We start from the raw sequence: 12,595 nt of genomic DNA, 5'->3' as shown, positions 1-12,595 counted from the left end.
TGAAGATGTGTGTCTGGTGAGAAGGCTGACAGGACCATGCTAGGAGTTGCTGTGCGTTTCCTGTGGCAGAGCAGGGACCCATCCAATTGTGTCACATAAACTCTCCAGAGCGTGACCAGGGCAGAGCCCCATGGTCCCATCCTTTGTGCCTCACACCGCTAGCACACGCTCAGGTCCCCCAAGGCCCCATGACTTTGGGGGCAGGCCCCCAGCCCAACTTGCACCCCATTTCCCGTAACCTATAGCAGCAGCGGTGCCGGCTGGTCCCCAAGCTGCCTTGTGTTCCCACTCAGTCACCGATCCACTCAGGACCCCCACACTTCCCAGCCTGCTCCCCAGCATCCTGCCGCCGCCCCCCCCCCCCAAGACCCTGCGTGATGGTGTGGGACACCCTGCAGGGTGCTGGGCATGGGGACTCCTGTGAGGGCCTGGAGGCGAGGAGGAGGGAATGCAGCAGGCATGCGGCACAGGGAGCCCTTCAGTTGTGCTGTTCGCAGCCAGGCGGCTAGACAGCGAGTCAGCAACTGGTGGGGTGCACGGAGGTGCTCACTCACATCTCTCCTCACGGGGGTGGGGGCTAGGGGAGGGGCTCCAACACCCAGGTGAACTGTGGTCCAGCTTCCGTGGCAGAGGGCAGGGAACATGTCCCTGCCCCCTGCACCCCACAAGAGCTGTCCGAGGATGAGCATGGACGGTGGGACTTGCTGGGGTGGAGGGAGGGTGACAGACAGAAGGATGTCTGGACAGCTCAGGGCTCTGCCACCATTCAGCAGGTTACTTGTGCGACTTGAGGGAGGCCTGTTTCTTCATTTTTGCAATAAGGGCTTCGTTCTACATTGTCTGCAGGGTCCCCAAGCTGTCACAACCCAGTGCTTCATCTGTGTGATTTAAAAATATTCACGCTCAAAGTCTAGATTCAGAGAGAAACGTCCGTGTCAGGTGTGCGGTGCTGAGGGTCACAGGCCTGACTGGGGCGCGTCCTCGATTGACTCAGGCAGTAGGTACAACCCTCACTCGTGGACGTGAGGCTCGTCGGCTGGCCCAAGGCCACACAGCGCTGAGCGAGGAAGGAGGGGATACTTGGCCCTCAGGTTCTGAGCCTCAGGCCTCTCTCAGAGGGCCTGGGATTTGCTAAGCTAAGCCTAGATGCAAGAAAAGGGAAGTGAGCGGCATTGCAGCAGGAGAGACTGAGGGAAGGACTTTCTAACTCCCCAGTACCCTGGTGGGCTGCTTCCCCCAGAGCCGGTCAACTGGCAGTGTTGGACCCGCAAGCAGCGGCCACCTTGCTCTGACCCCAGAAGCTCACCGGGCCTCGGTGGGCAGGGAGCTCACAGGCAGGCAATTCATTCTCAGAACGAGCTAGAAGTCAATTCCCTAAAATTCCGTCCGCTGTCCGCCAGGACCAGTGTTGGCCTGGAGCATGCGTACAAAATACAAAGGCATAAGCTTTGCCAGAAGTATTGGTCTTTGTTAGCCGCGCTCAGTGACAGGAATCTTGCTGATGCCCCTTTGCGTCTCATCACCGTCACCGTGGCCCCAGCAGGTGCAGGTGGGGAGAGGAAAGCAGCCAGATCCTGTCCGCCTGCATTACCTGCATTATCTAAGGACAGGTCTGAGCAGACGGTCCACAGGACAGCACGGCCCCCAAGTCCTGCTCAGTGGTTTGGGGTGAGTTGGTGGTGAGTGAGAGTGTGTGTGTGTGTGTGTGTGTGTGTGTGTGTGTGTGTGAGTGATTTTGGTGGGGGGCGGGGAGCACACTCACTGGTCTCTGATGTGGGGTCAGGATCCCATTTTGCAGGCGTCTCATCTGGGAGGACGCAGGGGAGCCTGGAAGCCAGTTGCAGGAGCGAGTGGTGTGTCAGGGGAGAAGCGGGATGGGGCCCAGGGTGGGCTCTGGGTGAGGAGAAAGGTCTTAGTGGCAAGGCTGGGACTTCAGAAGCTCCTGGTCTGAAGGACCGTGGCGTCGGGGAGGGGACAGGCAGCAATCTTCATGTGATTCAAAATCCAAGATACAGAAGGGCGCGCAGTGAAATGTTGGGCACCTGCTCCTTCCCAGCTCCCCTCCCCAGAAACGACAGCTGATATCCCAAGTCCTTGGTCACCATACCCTCTGCGCATGCGTAAGCCGCTGACCCTCCAACAACACGCGTCTACTTACATGCAGGTTGTTCTCAATAAATACTGTAAAGGTATTTTCTCTTCCCTATGATTTTCTTTTATTTTTTTTAGATTTTATTGGGGAAGGAGAACAGGACTTTAGTCGGGAACAGTGTGTACTTCCAGGACTTTTCCAAGTCAAGTTGTTGTCCTTTCAATCTTAGTTGTGGAGGGTGCAGCTCAGCTCCAGGTCCAGTTGCCATTGCTAGTTGCAGGGGGCGCAGCCCACCATCCCTTGTGGCAGTAGATCCGGCAACCTTGTGGTGGAGAGGACTCGCTCCAACCAACCGAGCCACCCGTCTGCCCCCCGTATGATTTTCTTAATAACATTTTCTTTTGTCTAGCTAACTCTATTGTAAGAATACAGTATATAATTTATATAACATGCAAAATATGTGTTAATCGACTGTTTATGTCATCGGTAAGGCTTCCAGTCAACAGTCGGCTATTAGTCATTAACTTTTGGGGGAGTCAAAAGTTATATGGGGATTTTGGACTGCGCAGGGGTTGGCACCCTGACCCCACGTCGTTCAGGGTCAGCTGTGTGTATTTGCCACCCCCTACGGATGTTATGCCCTCTCCTGGGCACAGTGATTTTTGACTAACACACTCTCTTGAGGTCATTGTTCGTCTGCTCCCAAACAGCACAGTTCTGAGCACCTCAGCCTTCACGACACTCCCACATGGGCTGACCATGAGCAGAGCAGAGCAGAGCTCCAGGACATGCTAGGACGTGTGTGAGTGTGAGGCCATCTCACGCCATCCCTGCCTCTCGTCGGACCCCTGCCCTCTGCACTTGACAGGCTGTGGTCAGTGTAGACCCTGCAGCTATGTTCTGAGCAGCTCGGGTGTTTGGAGTAAAGGGGACGCAAAGGCTCTGGATGGGCTCTCTGGGGAGGCATGGCCCTCGGTGTCCCCGCAGGGAGAGGTGGTGTGCCGGAGGGTTGGGCTGGCTGAGAGGTGGGCCTTCCCTGGACGACAGAGAAGAGTCTGGAGTGCAGGCACTGAGTTGTCACAGGAGCCACGCGGCCACACTGGTCAGACAGACCGGTGGACGGCAGTCAGTGGGCTGGGGAGGAAGGGGTGCCTGCTGGGGGCACCTATTTGGTCTTAGCTTCTGGTGCACTTCTGCTCCTGCAGCCCCATCTCCCACTCTCGGCGGAAGCCCTTCTTGAGCTCTCGCTGAGGCCGGGCCGCCCACCCTCAGCCCTGATAGAGCGGGCAGGTGGGGAGGACAGGTGGTCAGATTCAGGCAAACAGGTTTGAGTGTCTGCTGACGCGGCGGGCAGGTCTCTTAACGAGTGGACTTGCCTCATCTCTGAAACGGGGCTAATATCGGCGCCCTGCTCTGGTGGATAAACAAGGACGCTGTGGCCTGATGCCCACTTCACTCCCACCACCTGGTCTTGAACTTTAGTTCCCCTGGGAAGTTTTTCCGAATCCTTTGAACCTCGTTTTCCAGTGTGGCCACTGGCCACGTGCCTTAGAGTGAATGGAGAGCTTTTAAAGGCAGGTTCCTGGCCCCCCTTCTGTTCCACAGAACGGGGCTTGAGTGGGTGCCTGGCAGGGGTCCTGCGTCATAACGGGCCCTCCAGGGGTCTCACCAGGGACAGACAGGACCTTCCTCAGCTCTTCACCAGGATTTACTCCTAGAGGTTCCACCAGCCCAGCAGGTGGGCTCTGTGGAGCCTGCAGCCATCACTGCCTAATGTCTCTGTTTCACGCTTCCCTGCTCGGGGAGTCTGAGCACACAAGGCGCTTGCTCTGTCCTGGGGTGGCTGGAGCCCCAGGCCATGTGTCATCCTCAGCCTTCCAGTGGCTGCCTTCCCCAGGACTGCGCCTGAGCCGGGGCAGCCACCAGCCCTGAGCACTTGGCTTTCTCTCTTTGCTCTCCTGTCTCCTCCCTGCCAGACACAGGAGCCCTCCGGCCACGGAACTGTGCTGTTGGGCAAGGAGCAGCCGTGCGGTCACTACCTGGGGCCCAGAGACTTGGATTCTGCTCCCAGCATGGTCCCCGGCACCATGTGCTCTGTGGCCTGGGACAAGTCACTTCACCTCTCTGGGCCTCTTTCCCACAGGAATCTCAAGAACTGGTGGCAGATACCTTTGTTTCCTTAGCTTCTGGTGGGATAAGTAGGGATGAAAAGCACCTACCCCTTTCACACAGCTCAGTGCTGGAGAAGTGGTTGGTGGCACCAGCCTTCACAAGTGGGCTGGAGAGCGTCGGTGTCACAGATAAGAGCCTCTGATTCACCCCGGCCTTAGCGTCAACTGACTGAGCACCTCCTACGTGTTAGTCCTAAGTCCCTGCATTCATGGAGCTTAAATTCTAGTGGCAGGAGACAACAAATAGAAGACACAGAATACGCAGGGTGTTGGTGATGCTGTGGAGGGAGGTAAACGGGGGATGGGAGGAGGTGCTGGGGGTCCTGGAGTTGTAGCTGCAGGTTCAGTCATCACATGGGACCTTGCTGAGCTAGACCTTGAGCTGTTTGGAAATCCACGGGGAACAGTGTTGCAGGCAGAGGGAACATCAGGTGCCAAGGCTCAGAGTCAAGCAGGTGCCTGGTGGGTGTGTGGGTGTGTAGGAGGGTGTGAGGGCGTGCGGGGGGGCGTGAGGGTGTGCAGGGGGGCGTGAGGGTGTGCAGGGGGGTGTGAGGGCGTGCAGGGGGGTGTGAGGGCGTGCAGGGGGGCGTGAGGGCGTGCAGGGGGGCATGAGGGTGTGCAGGGGGGCGTGAGGGCGTGCAGGGGGGTGTGAGGGCGTGCGGGGGGGGCGTGAGGGTGTGCAGGGGGGTGTGAGGGCGTGCAGGGGGGGCGTGCAGGGGGGTGTGAGGGCGTGCGGGGGGGGCGTGAGGGTGTGCAGGGGGGTGTGAGGGCGTGCGGGGGGGGCGTGAGGGTGTGCAGGGGGGTGTGAGGGCGTGCAGGGGGGGCGTGCAGGGGGGGCGTGCAGGGGGGTGTGAGGGCGTGCAGGGGGAGCGTGCAGGGGGGCGTGAGGGCGTGCAGGGGGGAGTGAGGGCGTGCAGGGAGGCGTGAGGGCATGCGGGGGGTACCTGGCGATGGGCATGGAGGAGATAGGGCCTTACAGCCTGAGTGAGGACTCTTTGGAGGGGATGAGGACCGGCTGTAGGTCTGTTATGACAGCAGGTGCTCTGTCTGCTGCGCCCAGCACACGTGGGGAGGGCGGGACCCCTGGGGTGCTCATCAGCCCCTTCCTCTCCTCCACAGCTATTCCCCCCACCAACATGAGGAACATTTTCAAGAGGAACCAGGAGCCTGTGGTGGCTCCTGCCACCACCACAGCCACAATGCCAGTCGGGCCAGTGGACAACTCCACTGAGAGTGGTGGTGCTGGGGAGACAAAGGAGGACATGTTTGCAAAGATCAGGGAGAAATTCTTCAATGAGATGAGCAAGATCCCTTGTGAGTGTTCCTGTGGGGACGGGGGTGCTGCTGGGGTGGGTTTGGCTGAGTTCTTTCCTACTGTTTGGGTTCCAGGCTGGGTTATTTGGGGAGCCCCTTCAGGAATGGGGAATGTGGACTGGCATGATGAGGGGAGCAAAGGGGTTTATGTGCACCAAGCTCCCCGGGGAAAAAAGTTCTTGTACAATTTAGAAAACTGCCAAAAGATGAAACCAAAAGAAGATGTAAAATTATGAAACAGACATCACTATTCAAGTTTTCCAGTTGCACTTTGAAACCACTTTTATTGCTTTCTTTATGTACATGTAAGTACAGTGGGAATACAGCATTCCATTAGCTACGTCAGTCTCAGCTGTACAGCGTAACACGATGGACAGCCTCATGTGTTGCAACGCCCCTGCTGTGGGAATTCCTGGCTGAGGCTGCGTGGGAGACACCAGAGGCCCCGCATAATGGGAGCAGCCCCACGCAGGCAGGGGGTGCATGAGGGCCCTGGCTCATGGCTGCCCAGACGGAGCGGAGGGTGGGCCTGCGGGCTCTTCCTGCCCGGTGTGGGGGGGACCACGTGTCTCCAACACCAACCAGTTCTCCGGAGATCAAACTAATCAGCGGGTGCAGCCACAGTGGCTCCTCCTGGCTCGGCCGCCGCTGCCTGGCTGGGAGCAGCTGTGTCCCCAAGGCAGCGGCTGAGGGAAGAGCCAGCTGTCAATGAAAAGGCGACCTACCCGCAGATCTCTCACAGTGTGGGGTTAAAAGTGGAGAGTGAGCATTGGGGGCAGTACCGCTGGGGGCACTGCTGACCCGGGGTCTCCGTGGGCACTGCTGACCCGGGGTCTCCATGGGCACTGCTGACCCGGGGTCTCCGTGTGGGCACTGCTGACCCGGGGTCTCCGTGTGGGCACTGCTGACCCGGGGTCTCCGTGTGGGCACTGCTGACCCGGGGTCTCCGTGGGCACTGCTGACCCGGGGTCTTCGTGTGGGCACTGCTGACCCGGGGTCTCCGTGGGCACTGCTGACCCGGGGTCTCCGTGTGGGCACTGCTGACCCGGGGTCTCCGTGGGCACTGCTGACCCGGGGTCTCCGTGTGGGCACTGCTGACCCGGGGTCTCCGTGGGCACTGCTGACCCGGGGTCTCCGTGTGGGCACTGCTGACCCGGGGTCTCCGTGTGGGCACTGCTGACCCGGGGTCTCCGTGGGCACTGCTGACCCGGGGTCTCCGTGTGGGCACTGCTGACCCGGGGTCTCCGTGGGCACTGCTGACCCGGGGTCTCCGTGGGCACTGCTGACCCGGGGTCTCCGTGTGGGCACTGCTGACCCGGGGTCTCCGTGTGGGCACTGCTGACCCGGGGTCTCCGTGTGGGCACTGCTGACCCGGGGTCTCCGTGGGCACTGCTGACCCGGGGTCTCCGTGTGGGCACTGCTGACCCGGGGTCTCCGTGGGCACTGCTGACCCGGGGTCTCCGTGTGGGCACTGCTGACCCGGGGTCTCCGTGTGGGCACTGCTGACCCGGGGTCTCCGTGTGGGCACTGCTGACCCGGGGTCTCCGTGGGCACTGCTGACCCGGGGTCTTCGTGGGCACTGCTGACCCGGGGTCTCCGTGTGGGCACTGCTGACCCGGGGTCTCCGTGTGGGCACTGCTGACCCGGGGTCTCCGTGTGGGCACTGCTGACCCGGGGTCTCCGTGTGGGCACTGCTGACCCGGGGTCTCCGTGTGGGCACTGCTGACCCGGGGTCTCCGTGTGGGCACTGCTGACCCGGGGTCTCCGTGTGGGCACTGCTGACCCGGGGTCTCCGTGTGGGCACTGCTGACCCGGGGTCTCCGTGTGGGCACTGCTGACCCGGGGTCTCCGTGGGCACTGCTGACCCGGGGTCTCCGTGGGCACTGCTGACCCGGGGTCTCCGTGTGGGCACTGCTGACCCGGGGTCTCCGTGTGGGCACTGCTGACCCGGGGTCTCCGTGTGGGCACTGCTGACCCGGGGTCTCCGTGGGCACTGCTGACCCGGGGTCTCCGTGGGCACTGCTGACCCGGGGTCTCCGTGTGGGCACTGCTGACCCGGGGTCTCCGTGTGGGCGCTGCTGACCCGGGGTCTCCGTGGGCACTGCTGACCCGGGGTCTCCGGGTGGGCACTGCTGACCCGGGGTCTCCGTGGGCACTGCTGACCCGGGGTCTCCGTGGGCACTGCTGACCCGGGGTCTCCGTGGGCACTGCTGACCCGGGGTCTCCGTGGGCAGTACCGCCGTGGGCACTGATCGCCATCGCCGTGGTTGCCGGCCTCCTGCTCGTCACCTGCTGCTTCTGCATCTGCAAGAAGTGCTGCTGCAAGAAGAAGAAGAACAAGAAAGAGAAAGGGAAGGGCATGAAGAACGCGATGAACATGAAGGACATGAAAGGGGGGCAGGTAGGATGCCCGGCCTCCCGGCCACACACCAGCCTCTCCCCGTGACGGCCACACCTCCGGTTTGACCGCCGCCAGTGTGGGGGCACTTGTGCCAGCACGGACCCGTCCTTGCAAAGGCAGAGGAAGAAAACAATACATTGACCTCAGAAGAGGCTAGTGGGACAAAATATAGGAGCGAGAGACCCCGGGGCCACAATGGGCTGCACTTGTGGTTTTCTGCCCCAGGGACTGAAGGACAAACGTCCAGCGGGGGTGGGGGACCCGGCGAGGCCCCAGCACGGGCCACGTGGAAGCCACCGCTAGTCATGTGGGAACTTGGTTTATTCCCCCCTGTCCTTTGGATGCCCTAGCTGCTCCTTCTGCGTTTACAGAGGCCCCCGTGAGCTTCTCGTTTCCCCACTGGGATGCCTGGGAGAAATCTTTTACTTAAGGCACTGATATGGGTGGAGCGTGCAGGGTGGAGGGTGGACGGAAGGGTCTGATCTCAGGCAGCAGCCAGGCGAGGAGCAAACGGCCTTTGTATGTTGTGCCTGTGTTCACGTGCATGTGTGTGTGTGTGTGTGTGTGTGGGGGGGGGGGGTCCCACGGGAACCTGCAGTGTGTGGGGGGCGGGACTCCAAGAATGCCTGAGGCCTCGGCCAGCCTGGTCTCCCCCAGTGGCTGGGACTTCAGGCGCTCATCTGAGCTGCAGAATTTGCTCTTATATCATTTCTTCCTTCCCGTCCCACCTCTGTGGACTCACCTGCTCCTGGATGCCTGGACCACACTCTGGTAGGCGGGGCCTGGGCTGGGGGCGGTATGAGGGAGGGGCCAACAAGGGAGACACCCCCACCTCGACAAGTCCTGGGGCATCTGGCACAGCGCTGGGCCTCACAGGGAGAGGCACCCCCAAACCAGACACAGGGCAGAGTCTCTAAGGGCCCGAGTCCACCCAGAGCCCCACGTCTCCCCTTGCCACACCCAGCGTTGAGCCAGGGTCTGCACAGAGGGCCGCTTCCCCCCACAGCCCCTGTGCCAAGCCAGGCTGCTCTGTTCTCTCCTTTTAACTCGTCCCTCCTCCCCCTGCAGCCCCCACAGGATGATGACGATGCAGAAACGGGCTTGACAGAGGGCGAAGGGGAGGGAGAGGAGGAGAAGGAGCCGGAGAACCTGGGGAAACTGCAGTTTTCCCTGGACTACGACTTTCAGGCCAATCAGGTGTGTGGGGCTGGGCTGGAGGCTGGGGGGGGGGAGGTGGGCTGCCAGCCCTGGCTCTGGGAACACCCCTGGCCCAGGCGGGCTCTGCCGTCCAGCTGCCCACCAACCTTGGGCGAATCAGTTGCCTGCTAACTTCAGTGACCCCTGTGTCATTCCGAATTCCTGGTGGTGGACATGGGGACCAATCTCGGTCTCCAGCTCCAGCCTGCCCCCCTGCTTCCCAGCGCCCTCCTCTGGGGAGGCGAGGCTGGAGCAGTCTGAGACTCAGGCCCTGCCTCGCTTGTTTCACAGCTGACCGTTGGCGTCCTGCAGGCTGCGGAACTGCCTGCTCTGGACATGGGGGGCACTTCAGACCCATATGTCAAAGTCTTCCTGCTTCCAGACAAGAAGAAGAAATATGAGACCAAAGTCCATCGGAAGACGCTGAACCCTGCCTTCAACGAAACCTTCACCTTCAAGGTGACGAGGGCTGGAGGACAACACCGGCTCCCTCCTGGTCCCTGTCCCACCTTCGTCCTGCAGACCTGTCCTCGGTCCTCAGCCGGCGCTAAGGCCGGGGACCCAGCCTTGTCTGGAGCTGTGGTCGGCTGGACTGTGACCTGCATGTGAGGTCGCTGCTCAGCCTCCAGGAGGAGCGGGCCACCCCAGCCGCGCTCCACTCCCCGAGAGCCCAGGCTCTCCTGTCTGTCTCTGCAGACTCGCCAGGAGTCCTGTGAGCAGCGGGACGAGAGCCGGGCCCAGGGATCTGCCCATGGCAGCCCTGGGGGCACACGAGCGGGCCTGACCTCTCCGACCTTGTTTGTACTGGCAGGTGCCGTACCAGGAGCTGGGAGGCAAGACCCTGGTGATGGCCATCTACGACTTTGACCGCTTCTCCAAACATGATATCATCGGCGAGGTGAAGGTGCCCATGAACACCGTGGACCTGGGCCAGCCCATCGAGGAGTGGCGAGATCTGCAGGGCGGGGAGAAGGAAGAGGTGAGAGCCGAGGCTGGCGCGACAGGCAGACGGGGACCGCAGGAGGTCCGGCTGGGGTACACAGGGCTCCTCAGAACAGGGTCTTGATCGGTCTCTGCAGTGGAGGATGAACCATCTGTGTAGAGCACATAGCGTCCAGAAGGTGTTGGCAGCTGGCAGGGGCTCTCATTACTCCTAAGCCTCTGTCACTTGGGGCCAGTGATGCCAGACTCTGCCTCAGTTTACCCACAAGGAAAGCCCACAATTGTTCTAAAGGATTCTCGGCATGGGGGCTTGTGCTGTCAGCAACTGCTACAGCATTCATTCACTTACCAGATACTTACTGAGCACCTACTGTGTGCCCAGGCGTGCTGTTAGTCTCGTTCAAGCCCCCGTCGTGTGCCGGGCAGTCCCTGGCAGTGATGGAAAGGTAGGAAGAGACACGAAGACATCCTTCCTTAGCTGGGGGTCACAGTGTCTGAAGAAGGGCCCGTGCCCTGACCCAGAGGGGGTGAGGTGCTCGTCACTGAGAAGCAATGATTGAAGGGTGTCTAGGGGCAGAGAGCTTAGGAGCGGGGGGCCCGGCACTCCTCCTGCCGCCCCCCACATTCACCCCCTCTCTGAACCTCCATCTCTCACTGGTCACAAGGAATCCTTGCCCTGTCTACGTGAAAGAGGTGCAGGGACAAAAACATAGGGAAAGGGATACAAAGTGCTCTGACCACCACATAGCTCTGCACAGAGGGCCCGACAGGGAGCCATCTTGGTGGAGGGATTGGAGGCCTCCTTCCGAGGCACAGCGTCCAGGGCCCAGGGACACGAGAGCTTGGGTTCCACACCTGTGCCTCACCCCCAGCCCCACTCCCCCACGCCTACCCACAGCCTGTCCTCCCTGCACCCACGGGCCAGCCTCCTGAGGCTGTGGCTTCCTCATGCCGACCTGTCACTCTCGGGGACTGCGTTGAGTGGCAGCGGGTGGCCTAGGGTGGGGGTGGGGGTGGTCAGAAGCTGAGAGACCTGCTCAGCCTTTACAGACTGGGGCCTGGGGACAGAGGGAGCTGGGTTTGCTAGTCTCGGGGACCTGGGGTTGGCCATGCTAGAGGCAGTGGGATGGCGAGGGTGACCTCGGGTCCCGCTTCTCCCCTGAACAGCCAGAGAAGCTGGGGGACATCTGCATCTCCCTGCGTTACGTGCCCACGGCCGGCAAGCTCACCGTCTGCATTCTGGAGGCCAAGAACCTGAAGAAGATGGACGTGGGCGGCCTGTCAGGTACATGCAGAGCTTCTGGCTGCCACTGGGTGGCACCAGCGGGCCAGTCCCCTCCGGAGCTCCCGTGGGTAGAAGCTTCGCAAGCTTTCCGCCCTGGGACAGAAGTGTCCCTGAGCAGCTGTGGGTCCTGAGGGCAGGACCATGCCGCAGGGGACTGGTTCCCAGCCCCTCCCTTTCTCTTAGGGCCCCCTGGCCCCTTCTGAGCTGCCATTCTGTGCTCCCCTGCGTGTCCTGGGGGCCATGGAAGAAAGGATCCCTAATGACTTAACGACTTAGGATTCTCCTTCTCCTGGGGATGTGTTTGGACTGGACAGGACTCTGTCTGTGATGCCTCCACAACTGGGACAGTTCCCTAGGACAGGCTCTGGGGCTTGGGGCGGGGAATGCTCTGGGTGGGGCTGGCCCACAGCCCAAGTGGACGTGGCTGCTGCCTCTGCCCTGCCTTCCTGAGAAGCAGCTGGTGCTTGGCTCCAACCAGCAGGTCTGGCTGCCAGCCCAGCCCTGTCACTGACCCATGGTGTGACCTTGGGCCCATGGCGTCCTTTCTGTGGGCGTGGGCTCCTCATCTGCAAAGCCAGGAGGGTTGGGTGGGTGTCTCGTCCCTTCTCAGCCCTCCCTCCCCTGCCCAGGCCCGACAGCAGCCAGCACCCTAACAGGCTCAGGGACGGCCTCGACGCCGTGCTCTTTGGGCCTGAGGGCCGTGGGCGGCCTGGGCTGACGGGACCTGTGGGCCGGGCCCCCCCTGCAGACCCCTACGTGAAGATTCACCTGATGCAGAACGGCAAGCGGCTCAAGAAGAAGAAGACGACGGTGAAGAAGAAGACGCTGAACCCGTACTTCAACGAGTCCTTCAGCTTCGAGATCCCCTTCGAGCAGATCCAGGTGCTGGGGCCGCGCGGGCAGAGGGGCAGGCAGCCGGCACGCGGGAGACATGAGGGCGGGCGAGCGGTGAGGCTCCCGAGCCTGGTCCTCGAGGAGGAGCCTGCGCTGCGGGGCAGGAGGAGCGAGGCTGAGGCTCGCCAGCAGCTCCTGGTCCCCGCCAGACACCGCCCCTGCCACCGCCCCTGCCTTGGTGCAGGCACCCAGTGTCCAGCCCCCGGGCCCCTGTGGCCCCCAGGCGGTCTCCCCGCAATCAGTCCCACCCTCCTTCAGTGACTCTACTGCCAGGGCTCTCTAGTAAAACACCCAGGCCG

General features: G+C 61.6%; 1 protein-coding gene across 3 annotated transcripts in view; it reads left to right on the top strand.

Annotated features, from left to right (window-relative positions):
• The window catches only part of SYT2 (synaptotagmin 2), a 57,344-nt gene that overhangs the window by 38,891 nt on the left and 5,858 nt on the right, over nt 1-12,595 (top strand). For all 3 annotated transcript variants that reach the window (XM_019750835.3, XM_074317137.2, XM_019750834.3), the window contains exons 2-8: nt 5,383-5,577; nt 7,812-7,978; nt 9,056-9,175; nt 9,467-9,634; nt 9,987-10,154; nt 11,285-11,402; nt 12,151-12,284. In XM_019750835.3, the coding sequence (XP_019606394.1) occupies nt 5,400-5,577; nt 7,812-7,978; nt 9,056-9,175; nt 9,467-9,634; nt 9,987-10,154; nt 11,285-11,402; nt 12,151-12,284 (1,053 nt within the window). In that variant the 5' untranslated portion in view covers nt 5,383-5,399. The remainder of the gene's footprint in view (nt 1-5,382; nt 5,578-7,811; nt 7,979-9,055; nt 9,176-9,466; nt 9,635-9,986; nt 10,155-11,284; nt 11,403-12,150; nt 12,285-12,595) is intronic.

The sequence above is a fragment of the Rhinolophus sinicus genome, chromosome 6 (assembly GCF_057876585.1).
Source record: "Rhinolophus sinicus isolate RSI-liver-muscle chromosome 6, RSI-T2T, whole genome shotgun sequence".
Lineage (NCBI taxonomy): Eukaryota > Metazoa > Chordata > Mammalia > Chiroptera > Rhinolophidae > Rhinolophus > Rhinolophus sinicus.
This window is presented reverse-complemented; position numbering and strand designations above follow the sequence as displayed.